The sequence below is a fragment of the Crocodylus siamensis genome, chromosome 6 (assembly GCF_052110815.1).
Source record: "Crocodylus siamensis isolate JL-2025a chromosome 6, ASM5211081v1, whole genome shotgun sequence".
Classification (NCBI taxonomy): domain Eukaryota; kingdom Metazoa; phylum Chordata; order Crocodylia; family Crocodylidae; genus Crocodylus; species Crocodylus siamensis.
In genome coordinates, this window is record NC_143400.1 from 22,425,424 (window position 1) to 22,441,759 (window position 16,336).

Here is a 16,336-nt window from a genome sequence, read left to right on the forward strand (position 1 = left end):
TCAACAAGGACATGCTAAAGCTTGAGAGGGTCCAGAGAAGGGCCACCCGCATGATCAGGGACTTGCATGGCAAGCCATATGAGGAGAGGCTGAGGGATATCAGACTCTTCAGCCTAAAGAAAAGAAGGCTGAGAGGGGACCTGATTGTGGCTTAGCGTTATATCAGAGATGTACATCAGGGGTTTGGTGAACAACTGTTCACCAGGGCACCCTGGGGGAAAACTAAACAATGGCCACAAACTCTTGGAAGACAGTTTCAGATTTAACATTAGGAATAATTTCTTTACAACTAGGGTGTCCAGACTATGGAACATGCTCCCCCAAGACATGGTGCAATCATCTACCTTAGAGGTCTTCAAGAGAAGACTGGACAGTCACCTGGCTGGGGTCATTTGACCCCAGATCTCTTTCCTGCTCATGCAGGGGGCTGGACCTGATGATCCTTCAGGGTCCCTTCCAGCCCTATGATTCTGTGACCCCGCTCCCCACCACTCCCCCCTGCGCAGCCAATCGCTGCTTACTCTCTTGGCAGCACATGTGCAGTTGGCCAGAAGCATTATGGACAGACAAACAGGCATACACACAGACAGACAGACTAAGCCATTTATTATATTAGAATACATGCGTACACACACACGTGTACACACACGTGCACACACATATACAAACTCACACACAATTATCCCATCCCATCCCATCCCATCCCAGGGTGTCTTGCAAGCGAGAAAATACAGTGTAGCAAACTCCCCCCCATGCCCCCAACTTCAGCCCTGGCTGAAGGAACATTAAAGCCAGCACAGTTTGGCTACACTTGAATGGCTCTCAGCTCCTCCTGTTTCGACAGCATCCCAAATGTATGGGTGTCCACACCCTTCACATTTCCACTCTGTGCCAAGAGAGAGAATGTTTCTCATCCCTTGAACCCTCCAGAGAATTATTTCCCTGCCAATACTAGAGAAAAACATCAGCCCTGTTTTTAAAAAGCGAAGAAACAGAAACCCACAACTAGGAGCATAGAAGTGCCTGTATCTTTGGCCCCCACCATATGTTACAAGTATTACACAATTCACTGGTGAATCACACAATAAATGTTCACTGGTTACATACACAAAGTAATTATCATACAACTAACTGATGAATTGCATAAGAAATGCAGATCTGCCACACATGCAAGAGAATTATTGTACCACCAAAATGGCTGTCCAGCTACAAAGTTGGTGCTTGAAAAGGTGTAACAGCTTTATAGCTGGTTTCTGGACACATGGCAGGAGCCTTGGTCCTGCTGCCTGTTCATATTGAATTTTATTAGTAAATATTAAGAATTATGAACCAAAAAATGACAAAGCCATAAGGGAAATACAGAATGCCTGAGCGAGAGACTAACATAAAAGGGATGGGGTGAGGAGGGGAGTGCAATTAGGTTACAGGAAATGCAATGTTAGCCAACTAAGCCTGGGTGTGGGGAGAAGGGGAGGTGGAAGGGAGCAGGGATGGGGTCACAGTGCTGAGAGAGAAAGAAGATGATGGACCAATGGAATCAAATCCATGGTGGTGGAGGTGGTAGGTTGAAGAAGTTACTCAGTCCATAGAGTCCTAAAAGTGGATAGAAACCACCTCTAGAGTTGCCACACCTTTTCAAGCACTACCTTTGTAGCTGGTTGGCTTTTCTTGTAGCTGGACAGCCATTTTGATGTCTTGGTAATTACTTTGCATGTGTGGCCAGTCTACATTTATTGAGCAATTCACCAGTTCATTGTGCGATAATTATTTCACACGGGCAGCTGGTCTTCTTTGCACGTGTGGCCGATCTAAACTCATTGTGTGATACACCAATGCAACAGTGAATTGTGTAATACATGTGATGTGTACAAGGGGCTGAGTTCTTCCTAAGATCTAACCTAAACCTTCTTTGCTGTCACTTCAAACCATTGGGCCGTGTGTCCTGTTCTCTGCAACCAGAGGGAGAAGATATCCTCCTTCTTCTTCATGGTAACCCTTCAGTGAAATAGATGCCTCAGGTGGTTTTGGCGTCTCCATCACTGGAGGTGTTTCAAAAGAGGTTGATGGTTGAGTCTCCAGCCTTGGAGATGCCCAGGAAAAGGTTGGATGGACCCATGGGTGGGATAGAAATGGAATAATAGAAAATGAGCATTGGGAGGAACCTCAGGAGGTGACATCTAGTCCAACCCACTGCTCCAAGCAGGACCAGCCCCAACTACATCATCCCAGCCAAGGCTTTGTCTAGCTAGGTGTTCAAAACCTCCAAGGATGGAGATCCCATCACCTATCTGGGGAGCTTATTCCAGTGCTTCAGTACCCTCTTCGTGAGAATTTTTGTCCTAATATCCAACCCAAGCTTTTCCTGCTGCAACTTGAGACCATTGCATAGTCATCGAGACCATGGTTTAGTTAAGTCTAGTTTTACCCTGAGCAGGGGTCTGGATTAGGTGAGATCCTGTGAGGTCCCTTCCGTACCGACTCCTCTATGCCTCTATTTCTAAGTGCTTCTTGAGGTCCAATCTAAACCTCCTTCGCTGCATCTTCAAGCTTTTGGGCCTTGTCATGCTCTCTGCAACAAGAGAGAAAAGGTGTCCTCCTCCTTCTTCATGGTAGTTCCTCAGTGGTCTAGATGCCTAGGGAAGCATGGTTTCTCCATCACTGAAGGTCTTCCAGAAAAGGTTGGACAGCCACTAGTTAGGTCTCCATCCTTGGGGATGTCCAGGAGCAAGATGAATGGACATGTGGCTGGGATGGTTTAGTCAGGGCTGGTCTTACCTTGAGCAGGGGGCTGGACTAGATGTGACCCCTTGAGATCCCTTCCAGGCTTACTTCCCTAGGATCCTGTGACCCCATAATCTCTATATTAACTCCCCTTCCCATGTTCCCCACAGGTCCCGTCTGCCCCCATCATGCCCACTATGAGGTGTGTGGACCCAGCTGCCCAGCCACCTGCCATGACCCCTCTGCTCCAACAACGTGTGATGCGCCATGTTCTGAAGGGTGTTTCTGTGATGCTGGATATGTCCTCAGTGGAGACCAGTGCGTGCCAGCTGACGAATGTGGCTGTGTGTACCGGAACCGCTACTACAGCCGAGGGCAGACCTTCTACACTGACACCTCCTGCCGGGAGAGATGTCAGTGTCAGGCCAATGGGGTGGTGACATGCCAGCTGGCCACTTGTGGCTCCGGTGAGGAGTGCCGAGTGGAGAATGGCATTCTGGGCTGCCACCCTGTGGCCTATGGGAAGCTAGTGGTGTCCGTAGACCATCACTATGTCTCCTTCGACGGCTGGGCCTTTGATATCCAGGGCTCCTGTGCCTACATGCTGGCCAAAGTCTGTGGCAAGCAGCCACATCTGGCCAACTTCTCTGTGGTGGTGGAGAATGACCAGGCTGGGCCAGGGGTCAGGACACTAACACGGACTGTGGTGGTCTCTGCCTATGGCTACACCATCAGTATGGAGAGGGGGAGGCAGTGGAAAGCAGCGGTGAGTGCCTTGGTTGGAAGAGCCAGTAGCTAACCATCTGTGTGCAGTGGGAGAGTGTAGAAACGTGTGTGTGGGAGTCGGCATGTGTGGGCTTGGGTAAGTCTGTGTGTAAGCCCATGTGGGTACCTACCTGTGCATGTGTATGTGTCTGTGTATGAATGGGAGTTGGCATGTGTACACATGAGTGTGTGTGGATGCAGGTATGGGATACATGTGTAAGTGTGTATGTGCATGCCTGGATCTGTGTGTGCATGAGTGTGAGTGTATGCATGTGGGCAAGTCTGTGTGGAAGCATATGTTATGTGAGTCTGTTTGTGCATGTGAATGTGGAAGTGAAGGCATATGCAAATACATGAGTATGTGATGTGTATGCATGTGAGTGTATGCACATGTGTAATCATTGGCATGCATACGTGAGTGCATGTTTGAATGTATGTGGATGCATGGGTGTGAGTGCATGTAAGTACACATGAGTTTGAGTCTGCATGTGTATGTGAATGTGTGTGTCTGTGTGTATGGGTCTGCCCACATGTGTGAGTGGGTGTGCATGCTTGAATCTGTGTGTGTGTGAGTCTGTGAGTGTATGCATGTGTATAAGTGTGTGGGTGAGTCTGTGTGTAAGCACATATGTGCATGAGTTTGTATGTACATGCAAGTGTGGAGGTGAGTGCAAGTGCAAATGCAAATGCATGAGTGTGTGTATGTATGAGTGAATGTGCATGTGTGTCAGTATGTGTATACGAGTGTGTGTAGATGCATTGGTGTGATTGTGTGAGCATGTGTAAGTGCACATATGCTTGAATCTGCATGTATGTGTGTGCAGGCCTGAATCTGTGTGCGCATATACCTGAAAACATCTTCAGACACGTAAGTGCATGTGTGTGTTTCTGCACATGCAAATCTACATGCATTTGTACATGCATGTGTCTGTGAGTGTGCATGTGTAAGAGTGTGTGGGTCACAACCCAGCCTTGACAGGCAAATCTCTCCTTGGCCCAGGTGAATGGCGAGCTCCATACCCTGCCCCTAGCTCTGGATGACAGGAAGCTTTGGGCCAATCAGGAAGGGAACAACATCATCATCCAGGCAGCCTCTGGCCTCCGTGTCCTCTATGATACTTCCTCCTACATCCTGGTGACCATCCCCAGCACCTTCCAGGGTCACATGTGTGGCCTGGGCGGCAACTTCAATGGGAATGAGAGTGATGACTTCCTGCTGCCCAATGGCAAGATGGCCAAGAACATAGCCGACTTTGTGGCCTCCTGGAAGGTCCCCACAGACAGCGCCACATGCTCGGATGGCTGTGGGGACCAATGCCCTGTGTGTGATGAAACCAAGATGGCACTGTACCAAGCTGAGACCTCTTGTGGGGTCATCCAAGCTACATCTGGCCCCTTTGCGAGCTGCCACTTGCTGGTCACCCCCAACAGCTACTACAATCACTGTCTCCAGGACATGTGTGCAGCTGACGGGGCACAGGAGACCCTCTGCCAGAGCCTCCAGGCCTACATGGCCGCCTGCCAAGTGGTCGGAGCTGAGGTTGGTGTCTGGAGATCTGCCACGTTCTGCCGTAAGTAACCAACCTCCAGTCTGGCCTGCATACCCTGCTCATTCACCCAACATGAGTTGCCCCCACTGATAGCATCACCTCAGGGTTATTTTGACCAACCATACACACAATTACCTGGTGAATCATGCAATAAATTTAGCCTGGCCACATGTGGAAAGTCATTAGCATGCCATAAAAATGGCCGTCCAGCTACAAAAAAAAGTCAACTGGTCACAAAGTTGGTGTTTGAAAATGTGTAACAACTCTAGGGCCCCCATTACACATTACATATATTACCCAAATCTCTAGTGAATTATGCAATAAACTTAGCCCAGCCACATGTACAAATTAATTATGATGCCATAAAAATGGCCGTCCAGGTACAAAAAGAGCCAGCTAGCCACAGACATAATCCTTGAGAATGGGTAACACTTCTAGAGCTGCGTTCCAGCCAGCTGTAGGTATAGCAAGATATTTTTGTAGCTGGATGGCCATTTTTATGGCTTCATAATTACTTTGTAAAATACCTCCTGTTAATTGCACTTTTCATGCTCGGGCATGTCTCTCCCCCTCCCAGCTCTCACCTGCCCACCCCACAGCCACTATGAGGCATGTACCAGGTCCTGTGACTTCACATGTGCCAGCTTATCCGTGCCCAGCCAGTGCACCGAGAGATGTTTTGAAGGCTGCCAGTGTGATGACAGCTACATGTTCGATGGGGAGTCCTGTGTGTCGATGGAGCAGTGCGGGTGCCTGTGGGAAGGGCGCTACTTTAAGGTGGGAGTTAAGGTATCAGGGCGGGTGGTGCCCTTGTGGGTGGACAGGACTGGCCATTTGAGGCCTCCAGGTGGGTGGAGGAAGGGGGCATAACTGGGGAAAGGCAACGTAAGTTTCCAGAGGCTACTTGGCCTCCAGAGGTCCCTTCCACCCCAACTTCTCTATGATTTACCTTCTTCTTTACAACTATGATGTTTGTTCATGGTCTTCATCCCATTCAAACATCTTTCTCTCCATTGTTGTATTGTCTCATTCGTGTCCTCCTTCTGGATCATGGTGTGATGCCATCATCGAATCATAGAGAGGTGGGGTTGGAATCGTCCTCCAGAGGGCACATCTAGTTGACTCCCTGCCTGGGGCAGGATCAGCCCTGAAAAAAACCATCCCAGACAAATCCAGCATTGAACCTCTTTGTAAAACTATCATCAACCCTGATACAACCAGGACATCACAGCCAAACCTGGTGCAGGGAAAGCAGGGGGACCGTGGCCACCAACATCTTGCTGCTGTAGAAGGTTGTTAATAGATATGCCAGAGACCCCAGGTAGAGGCCGTGCCCCTGCTACAGATGAAGGCAACCCCACCCCTCTCCACCCCGTACCAGTCTCACCAGGGGTTAAAATTTCTTCCTGACCCAGAATCTGGCATTGGTCTGAGCCTGAGTGCGGGGGCAAGACCCTCTAGCCAGGGCCCTCTGGGGTTGGACCCAGCAGGAACACAGAGACAGCCAAGTCCCTGTCCCAGCCCTGGGCCGCAGCCCCCACCCAGTAGGCCTGTGCGAATAGGTAACTATTTGATTTGGCTTCAGATCTGGCCACTTCAGATGCCAGGGATATGATCCAGAGCTCTAGATTGGTTTCCCGCTTTGATTCACCTGAAGTGGCTCCAAAGCTTTCGAGCCGCTTCGGCCATCTGGCCATAGGGTATAATGGGGAATCAATGAAATATATATACATTTGTTGTTTTTTGTCTGATTTGGATTAAATATACAGGGATGATAGCCCCTGATGAGACCACAAAGCATGCCAAGTTTCAAGAAGATCGGTGCAGGGGTTTGGGGGGAACTGCACCCCAAATTCTTGAAAGCAAAACTCATGCCATGTGTACATGTTAAGCCACAGTGGGCTGAAAACTGCAGGGTGGTGGCTCCTGCTGAGGCCATGAAGTCTGCCGAGTTTCAAGGTGATAGGTGCAGGGGTTTGTGGGGAACTGCACCTCAAGATGTGGACAAGCAAAACTCATGACATGGTTGACACTGTGTGTGTTAAGGCGTAGCAGGGTGAAAGCTGCAGGGATGGTGGCCCCTGCTGTGCCCACAAAGTCTGCTAGCTGTCAAGGAGATCGGTGCAAGGTTTCTGGGTTCTGGGGCCCTGCACCTGTAGCTGCTGACAGACAAAACTCGTGACATGGGTGCTTGTGCAACTGACTGTCTCTGTCTTGGGGCCGTTGATTGTCTGTACTGATTATTTCCTCTCCTTAGTCTGTGATTTTGTAGGTGTTAAGTGTTGCTAATTAACGCATTATCTAGTAGCTACTAGTATCTAGGTTCTGTGTATTGAGCTGGTCCCTGAGTGAATCGGGATTGATTGGTAACTGGTAATACAGTAGCTTAGCAGCCAGGCCTGCAGTAGTTCCGCCCCCTCCACCCCATGCCCCAAGACAGACACAGATGCACAAGCGCCCATGACACGACTTTTTCCTGTGAGCAGCTAGAGGTGCAGAGCCCCAAAACCCAGAAGCCCTGCACCGATCTCCTCAACAGCTGGCAGGCTTCATGTCCTCAGCAGGGGCTTAGCAGACCTGCAGCTTTCACTCTGCGGCACCTTAACACACACAGGGTCACCCATGTCACGAGTTTTGCTTGTCCACAGCTTGAGGTGCAGTTTCCCCCAAACCCTTGAACTTATCTCCTTGAAACCTGGCAGGCTTCGTGGCCTCAGCAGGAACCACCACCCCTACAATTTTCAGTCTGTTGTGCCTTAACACACACAGGGTCATCTATGTCATGAGTCTTGCCTGTCAGCAGCTTGAGCTGCAGTTCCCCCCAAACCCCTGCACCGATTTTCTTGAAACTTGGCAAGCTTCGTGGTCTCACCAGGGGCTACCATCTCTGCAAGTTTCATCCAAATCAGACGAAAAAAACACATTTATAGATATTTCATTGATTCCCCATTATGTCCTATGGCCAAATCTCCAAGGTGGCTCCAAAGCTTTTCCAAAGCCATTTGGAAGCTCCAAATGGCTTCGGAAAGCCTAAAGAAGCCAACACTTCAATCTGGACATGCTGCTTTGGCATGCAAAGCGTCCAAATCTTCTCCAGATCCAAAGCACAGTCCAAAGCCTCACCCAGTCCTACCACCCAGTGCCTCTGGGGGCGGCCTAGAAACCCCCTAACACATGGAGCAGAAAGTGGGGAAGGGAAGAATCTGTACAGCCCAGAAGCCTGGGACATTCCCATAGCAAAGCACAGGCATCATGACACCTAGATCACCCTCAGCCAGTGGCCATCCAGCCTCTCCTTGAACCCTCCAGTGATGGACAGTCCACAACTCCCGTAGGTATAGGCCTAGCTCCACCTAGATCAACCCTGACCAGTGTCTGTCCAGCCTCTCCTTGAGCCTCTCCAGTGATGGAGAGTCCCCAGTTCCCCTGGATGTCTCTCCTGCTGCCTCCTGACTCTAACAGGGAACACATTTTTCCTGAGATCCAACCTCAACCTCCTTTGCTGCAGCATCAGACCATTGACCAATGTCCTCCTTTCTGCAATTGGAAAGGAAAAGTGCTTTCCTTAAATGGAGTAATTTCTCTGTGAAGGAAACCACTCATGCTAATTAAATAGGAATGGAACTATCACCATTAATTAAATTGGGATGGAATTATCACCGCTAATTAAATTGGGATGGAATTATCACCGCTAATTAAAATGTCAGAATTAGCACAATTATATTGGGATGGAATTATCACCGCTAATTAAAATGTCAGAATTAGCACAATTATATTGGGATGGAATTATCACCATTAATTGAATTAGGATGGAATCATCACCATTAATCAAATTGGGATGGAATTATTACTGTTAATTAAACTGTTGAAATTATCACAATTAATTAAATGGGAATGGAATTATCCCCATTAATTAAATTGGGATAGAATTATCACCATTTAGCTTTTGCTTACCCTGGGGTAGGAGCAAACATAAAAAACAATTACTGCAGAGCAATAAATGGAGCTATCTTGATTGGGTGTTTGTCTGGGCTCTTCTTGACAGGCCAAGGAACAAGTCATCACTAGCAACTGCTCGGAGAAATGCACCTGCCACACCTCAGGTGGGCTTGTCTGTGAGACGATTGGTTGCCCTGTGGGGCGGACGTGTGCCCTCCGGGCTGGGGGCCTGAGCTGTGTGAGGGAGGAAGGCCAGTGTACATTGACCCCTGGGGCCTACTTCACTACATTTGATGGGGCCTCTGGGCAGCTCTTCTACAGTGGGACATACAAAGTGGCTGCCCTCTGCAACGAAGCATCACCCAACTGGTTCAAGGTGGTAGTGGAAGTCAGCGAATGCCATGGGGACAGAGTCCTGGCAGCCACGGCCGTCTTTGTCTTCTTCCGGGAGGCTTTTATCGCCGTGAACAGCAACATGGAGATTCAGGTGAGAGGTGACCAGCCCCAGTTCTGAAAACCCATCATGCCTTCTTGGTATCCCCAAGCCATTGTCACTTGATGACAAATCAACCTATTTTCTCATGTACCACACATGCTCAAACAAGGCCCTCACTTTGTTTCTGTAGCCCCCTACAAGTTGGTTTAATGTAGTTCAAGATGGACAGTACCATCCCACCAACCCTCAAAAGCTACCATGTTTTCTCATATACAATACATCTCAGCATAAATTAAGCACCCTGTTTTGGGAAGGCAGCATGAATAAGCAAGAGCATTTTCCAGTCATGGGTGCAGAGCCTCATCTTCATCGCTCATTCCTGCTCAAATAAAAGCTGTAGCCTCAGGTGCAGTGGATGACTGGTCTTGGTGGGTGGATCTGTGAATTTAAAAATAGCTAGAAAAAGCTATCTGTAGGGTTGCAGAATATGAGGAGAGAGACCAGGAGTTGCCACGAGGTGGCAAAATTCCCCTAAGAAAGGTCAGCTTGAGTGGAACAGGAAGTCTATTAAAAAAGAGAGATGGTCATTAATACCTCTGGGGTGAAGAAAAATGAGCAATCATTAAGTCAATGGACTCCCTCAGCTACCTGAATAGAAATGCCACAGCTGCAGGCTGGAGCAGGGATAAGAGTAGAGCGCTTCAATTCAGGGCAGAAGATCAGCTCCCCCACTTAAACCATACACCCTGATTTGCGGGAGAGGGGTGATTTAGTGGAGGTGTGTGTTGTATGTGAGAAAATACAGTACATTTCAGTGTACTAATAATTTGTTTAAAAAGACACAGTGTATGTGAGTAAATACGGTAAAGCCTGGCCCAGGGGCTATATTTGTGATCAGTGGAGGGAAATATGGGTTCTTGTCTCTAGGAAGGGTCACCTACGACCACTTGGCTTTGGTTAAAGCCTTCTGGACTCTGTGGTGTAGACTGGGAGACCCAGTTGGGTATTGAACCCAGGAGTTCCTCGACAGCTGCTACTGCTCCCCACAGTTCTCCACACCAGGCCCCACTGCTTTACAACAGAGCTGGTGGTGGACACCAGGCCTCAGTGTCCTATCATGTGGTCCATGAACTCATGATGTCACTTTCCTGGCACATGACACATGAACCTGTGATGTCATGGCCCCATTACAGTGTCTACAAACTTGTGATGTCACTGCCCTGTCACATGGCCAATGAACTCACTTCTTTGTTACATGGCCTGCAGACCCATGATATCATTGCCCTATCAGTAGCCCTTGGACTCATGATGTCACTGCCTTGCCATATGTGGCCTTCGAAACCATGACAATTACTGCCCTGTCATGTGGCCCATTGTCTCACATTGCTACTGCCCAATCATGTAGCCCAGGAGCTCATGATGTTACTGTGGCATAATGTAGCCCATGAACTCATTATGTCACCTCCTTGGCATGTGACCTATGTACCATGATGTCACTGTGCTGTCACATGGTCCATGGACTCCACTGCCTTGTGTCATGGCCCATGGACTCCAGCTCACTCCTCAATCTCTCCATCTCACCCTCTCCCATGATGCCCGTCTGGCTCTCTGACCTCCCTGCCGATGTCTTCCAGGTGAACGGGCTCTTTGTGAAGCTCCCAGCACAGGTTTCCAACACCGTGTCCCTGAATGAGTCCCAGGGCAGCATCACCATCACTCAGGCCTCAGGGGTGCAGGTCACATTCAGCCCTGGAAGGGAGATGACTATAACTGCCAGGGAGAACCTCACCAACAAACTCTGTGCACCATGCGGGGACTTCAATGACAATGTCTTCGATGATCTGCAACTGCCCAGCGGAAAAGTCATGGGGACCATTGCAGAGGTCATCGATGCTTGGAAGGCCAGAGACTTCATGGGGTGGTGAGTGTCCCACTGACATGGTCTTTTGCAATGACGCATGGTGCTGGTTCTCCAAGGGTGGGATTGTCCCACGGGCTGGCTTGGGGACCCCAAGAAGTTGACCCAGAAATGGGTCCAGTGTCTACCAGCCTCTGTGGGTGGGAACTCAGTGGGCATTCCCCATCTCTTCTGATTTTGTCCGCAGTGACTGACACTCAAAAGGCAAGGAACATCTCTGGTAAGTGATTCTTCTCTTCCCACCAGCTCTTCCTCACATACTGAGTTCTTAGTGCTGCACAATGACCATCTCAATGCTCAGATGGTCCAACTGGGCCAGTGGATAAATCTCTTTCATCCACTGGAGCACTTGAGGCTAACTCTGGGAGCTAACACTATCAACTAACTGTCACACCATCCTAGGGAAAGTTGGTCTGGAAGGGACCTCACAAGGCCCCGCTCAGTGGAAGACAAGCCTTGATTCAACCATCCCAGCCATGTGTCCATCTAACCTGCTCTTGGACCTTCCCAGGGGTGGAGACCCTACAACTTTATATGTGCCTGTTCCAATGCCACTCAGAGTCAGGAAGTTCTTCCTCATCTCCAGCCTCAGTTTCCCCTGCTGCAGTTTAAGGTCATTGCTCCTAGTCCTCTACCCTGCCTCTACAAAGGAAAGCCCATCTCCATACTCAGTTTATGGATTATCTGAGATGGTTTTGATGGGGGTAATCCTGCTTCAAGAAGGGAGTTGGACTAGATGTGACCTCTGGAGGTCCCTTCTAGCCCCACATCTCTAGGATTCAATGATTCTCTCTCTCATCACCCTTCAGGGCTTTGAGGACTGTGATTAAATCCCCCCTCAGTCTTCTCTCCTCCACACTCAATCCCCCCAGCTCTTCCAGCCTTTCTTCATCAGTCTTCCTTCCCAGGTCCTTAAACACATTGGCTGCCCTGTGCTGGACTCTTTCTCATCTGTGCATCTCCTTCTTAAAGCGTGAGTCCCAAAACTGGACACCGGACTCCAGGGTGGGCCTTCCCAATGGTGAATACAGCAGGAGACTCACTGCCATGGATTTGCAAGAGACACTCCTGTTAATACAACCCAGACCCCACCCAGATTCCAAGCCCCACCCCTTTGTGGGAGGGGCTTCTCGTAAGGGCACAGGCTCACATGATTCCCTAAAAGGTGGAGATGACATTATTCATGTGTTCCTAGGGTGATGGCAGTGAGTTCAGGGGGTAGAGGGTGGTGTCCTCACTCCACAGCTCCTGTCCTTCTAAGACAAAAGGGCTGGGGAGGGACTAGCTGAAGGCAAGTGGGAAGCTGGAGGCATGGGTATGGCAGGGCCAAAGTATGGCACTAGAAGACAGATATAAGGGGTCTATGGAGAAGGACTAGCATACTGTATTTCCACGCATACCACATGCCTCCAAAACAAGACCTGCACTTGCTGTGGGCATGTGATCCATGACATTCCGTAGAGTAAGTCCTCTTGGAAACAGAGAGTGGCCAAGAAGTGTGGTATCCCAGGAGACAATGTAGGCAAGGCAGCAGGAAATTCTTGGGTGTAGCCACAAGGTTAGGCTCAGGCCCGTCAAGGGCAGTAACTGCATAGTGACATCTTCACTGCAAATGATTGTTTATATTAGTGTCTGTGAATAATAAAGTGCTGTTTCCACACCACCCTCTTCATCAAAGCATTCCAGATGGCAGGCAGCAGCTCACCTTGCAACCCACAGTGCTTGGCCAATCATAGAACCATAGACAAGTCATAGAGATGTAGAGTGGGGTTGAAGGGACCTCCAGAGGTCACATCTAGTCCAAACCCTACTGGAGGCAGGACCAGCCCTGTCCAAACCAGCCCAGACACACCCATTGTCTGACCTCTTAGTACAATTACTATCAATGCTGACATGACACCAGACATCACACCCGAATCTGCCACGGGGAAAGCAGGGAGACTGCGGTGGCCATTGACCTGCTACTGTAGAATGTTGTTAATATATGCACAAGAGATCCCAGGTAGAAGCCATGCCCCCACTACAGAAGAAAGCAAACCTGTCCCCGCACCTCAGTTTGTACCAACCCGACCAGGGGAGGAAATTCCTTCCTGACCCCAAAAGTGGCATCACTCTGAGCCTGAGTGCAGGGGCAAGGCCCTCTAGCCAGGACTCTCCTGGGTGGGTCCCAGCAGAAGCATTGGGACAGCCCAGTCCTCATCCCCAGCCTGGGCTGCAGCCAACACCCAGTGCCTCTGAGAGGCTTAAAATCTCCCTGCCATGTAAAGTAGAAATTGGGGGGAGGAGGCAACCAGCAAAACCCAGAAGCCTGGGACATCCCCATAGCAGAGCACAGGCATCACTAGGCCTAGATCATCACCAACCAGTGGCTGTCCAGCCTCTCCTCGAACCCCTCCAGTGATGGAGAGTCCACATCTGCCCCAGGTCTCTTTTCACTGCCTCCCAGTTCTAAAGGAGAAGACGTTTTTCCTGAGATCCACTCTAACCTGACTCTCCTGCAACTTCAAACCATTGGTCTGTGTCCTAATCTCTGCTGCCAGTTGCTTAGCAGCTGCAAGAGGGTTAACACAAGACTCTGTCCTTTCTGCCTTGCCGTGGCAGCCATCTTATCATAGATTCGTAGAGAAGTAGGGCTGGAAGGAACCTCCAAAGGGCATAGAGTCATGGAGAAGTAGGGCTGAAGGGGACTTCCAGTGGTCATAGATTCATAATCAGAGAGTCAAGGAGAAGTGGGGTTGGAAGGGGCCTCCAGAGGTCATAGAGTCCTAGTTGTAGAGTCAGAGAAAAGTAGGAGTGGAAGGGATCTCCAGAGGTAATAGCGTCATAGTCATAGGGTCGAGGAAAAATCAGCCTGGAAGGGTCCTCTAGGTGTCATAGAGTCATAGAGAACTAGGGACTTCCCAAAGAAGAGGTCACATCTAGTCCAACCCCGCACCTGAGGCAAGATCTGCACCCTCCAGTCAACCTATACCAATCCACTGTGTAACCTACCATGAAAATCACACAAATCAACCCTGCCACACAACCACAAGACCTCACACACCCAACCACCCTAGGGAAAGCAGGGGGGACCATGGTGGTCAATGTCCTGCTGCCGCAGGAGCTGTCAGAGCACAATGTCTCCATGCTTCTATTCCAGTGAGGAAATACTGGTTTCTCTGCTGAGGAGACCTACCCTGATTTTGCAGGGTTGATATTTGGAGGGGGAGGGGGCAGGGGGAGCTGTGTGCTATATGGATGTAAGTATGGTAGCAGGGGCTGGTGTCGGCACCTACGCATGTTCATAGGGGGAAGGGACATGTGGCGTGGGGGCCACGCTGCCCCTGGTGGAAGGTGGGTTTTGGGGAGGTGGAATTTGGGGGGCAGCTAGGAGCAAAGGTAAAGGGAGGGTCCAGCTCACTCCAGCCATGTTCTCTCTTCCAGCCATGCCTACAGCCACATACGAACCAACGTGGAACCCCCCATGTACCCTCCGCCATAGGTGGTGTGGAAGCACGGCATGGCATGTGAGCAGAACCCATCTCCACCACGGGCCTCAGCTGCCTCTGTCCTCTCCTTTCCCCACAGACCGGCCTGCCAAGATGCACAGCCAGGCTGGGACCCATCAAACACCTGGCTTCTCTAGCTTTGGTAATCCCAGCTTGCACATGTGTGGACACGCAAATCACCCATGCGCACTTGGGTCACAGCAGGCTGGGAGAGGGGTTGGGAGGGAACATAGCCCAGGTTGTCACATATGAACATGTCAGTGTGATCCCATGCTTGCTGTACATGTGCACACAATCCCATGTGCGCATGCGCACGTGCGCACACACACACACACACACACACGAAAACAGAACCCAGGCATCCGGGGCATACACATGCACAGATACCCACACATGCACACACACAGAACCCAGGTGTCCGGGACATACACACACAGAGGCAGGTTTGATCCTGCTCAGCAAGGGGCATAGTGTGTGTGTATGCACATACACACACACACACAACACAATCATGCACACAGGCACACAGGTGGCTGCGTACATGCGTTAACACTATCACATGCTTCTGTGTGCACAACCATGCCCTCAGAGAAACATGCATACTCCCCAAACATACATGCACACATGTTCACATGATGATACACTTGTGTTTGCACAATCACACCTTCACAGACACCTGCACATGTGTACACACATACACATGCACACACACAGAACCCAGGCATCTGAGACATGGGCACACACACGCATGCACACACAGAGTTGTGCACAAAGAACATAGGCATACCCAATCCTATTAAACTGGGGACAGAGCATACATGCAAACACACATGTGTGCACACATACAGATACACCCACATGTGCATAACACACATGCGCACACAGTCCCACCCCGCTGCTTGTACACCCACCACCCTGCCTGCCTGCCCATGCACACACCTGCTGTACATAAGCCCGAACGACCCCCATGTGGGAGTCCCCTCCAGCCTAGCAGAGCAGACGTGTCCAAGGAATTAGAGGCTGAACCCAGCCCAGGGCATTTGGACACCTTGCTCCTCCATGGGCACCGGGGGGCTTTCTTTAAGAATCACACCAAGTATGGCGAAAGAGATGGGTTCTCCCAGCCTTGGCCTCATTCTGACTCACTCCAGTGGCCGGTGGACAGAGCAATAAAGCCTTCCATAAACCTTTGCTCTCCAGGTTGCTCTTAGGGTTGTGGGGGTTGGTCACATGCCTGTTCTTCACTGTCCATCCCACACGTCTTCCATCGCACCCAGGGCAGCCAGCGCCATGCTCCCCTTACCCGGAGATTCCCCATGTCTAACACCTCCATAAATGGATGTGTTAACACGCACTGTGTGTGCCTACATGTGCCTCTTCTAAGTGAGCTTAGCCTAAAATCACCATTAAGGACACATTAAGTTTGGGCACATATAAATACAGGTGCAGACATGCCACTCAAGATCTACCGTCAACACCAGACATCACACCCGAATCTGCCACCAGGGAAAAGTGGAGA

The 16,336-nt window shown here is 50.0% G+C and overlaps 1 protein-coding gene across 2 annotated transcripts in view; it reads left to right on the forward strand.

The window, feature by feature from the left end:
* LOC149861630 (IgGFc-binding protein-like) overlaps positions 1–15,988 on the forward strand; it is a 34,566-nt gene extending 18,578 nt beyond the window's left edge. Inside the window, exons 8-14 of one of the 2 annotated variants that reach the window (XM_090052297.1) lie at positions 2,892–3,487; positions 4,487–5,057; positions 5,614–5,813; positions 9,082–9,462; positions 11,046–11,332; positions 11,517–11,549; positions 14,753–15,988. In XM_090052297.1, coding sequence (XP_089908423.1) covers positions 2,892–3,487; positions 4,487–5,057; positions 5,614–5,813; positions 9,082–9,462; positions 11,046–11,332; positions 11,517–11,523 — 2,042 coding nt within the window. In that variant the 3' untranslated portion in view covers positions 11,524–11,549; positions 14,753–15,988. The remainder of the gene's footprint in view (positions 1–2,891; positions 3,488–4,486; positions 5,058–5,613; positions 5,814–9,081; positions 9,463–11,045; positions 11,333–11,516; positions 11,550–14,752) is intronic. The other variant, XM_090052296.1, reaches the window with a different exon arrangement.
* The last annotated feature ends 348 nt before the right edge of the window (positions 15,989–16,336 follow it).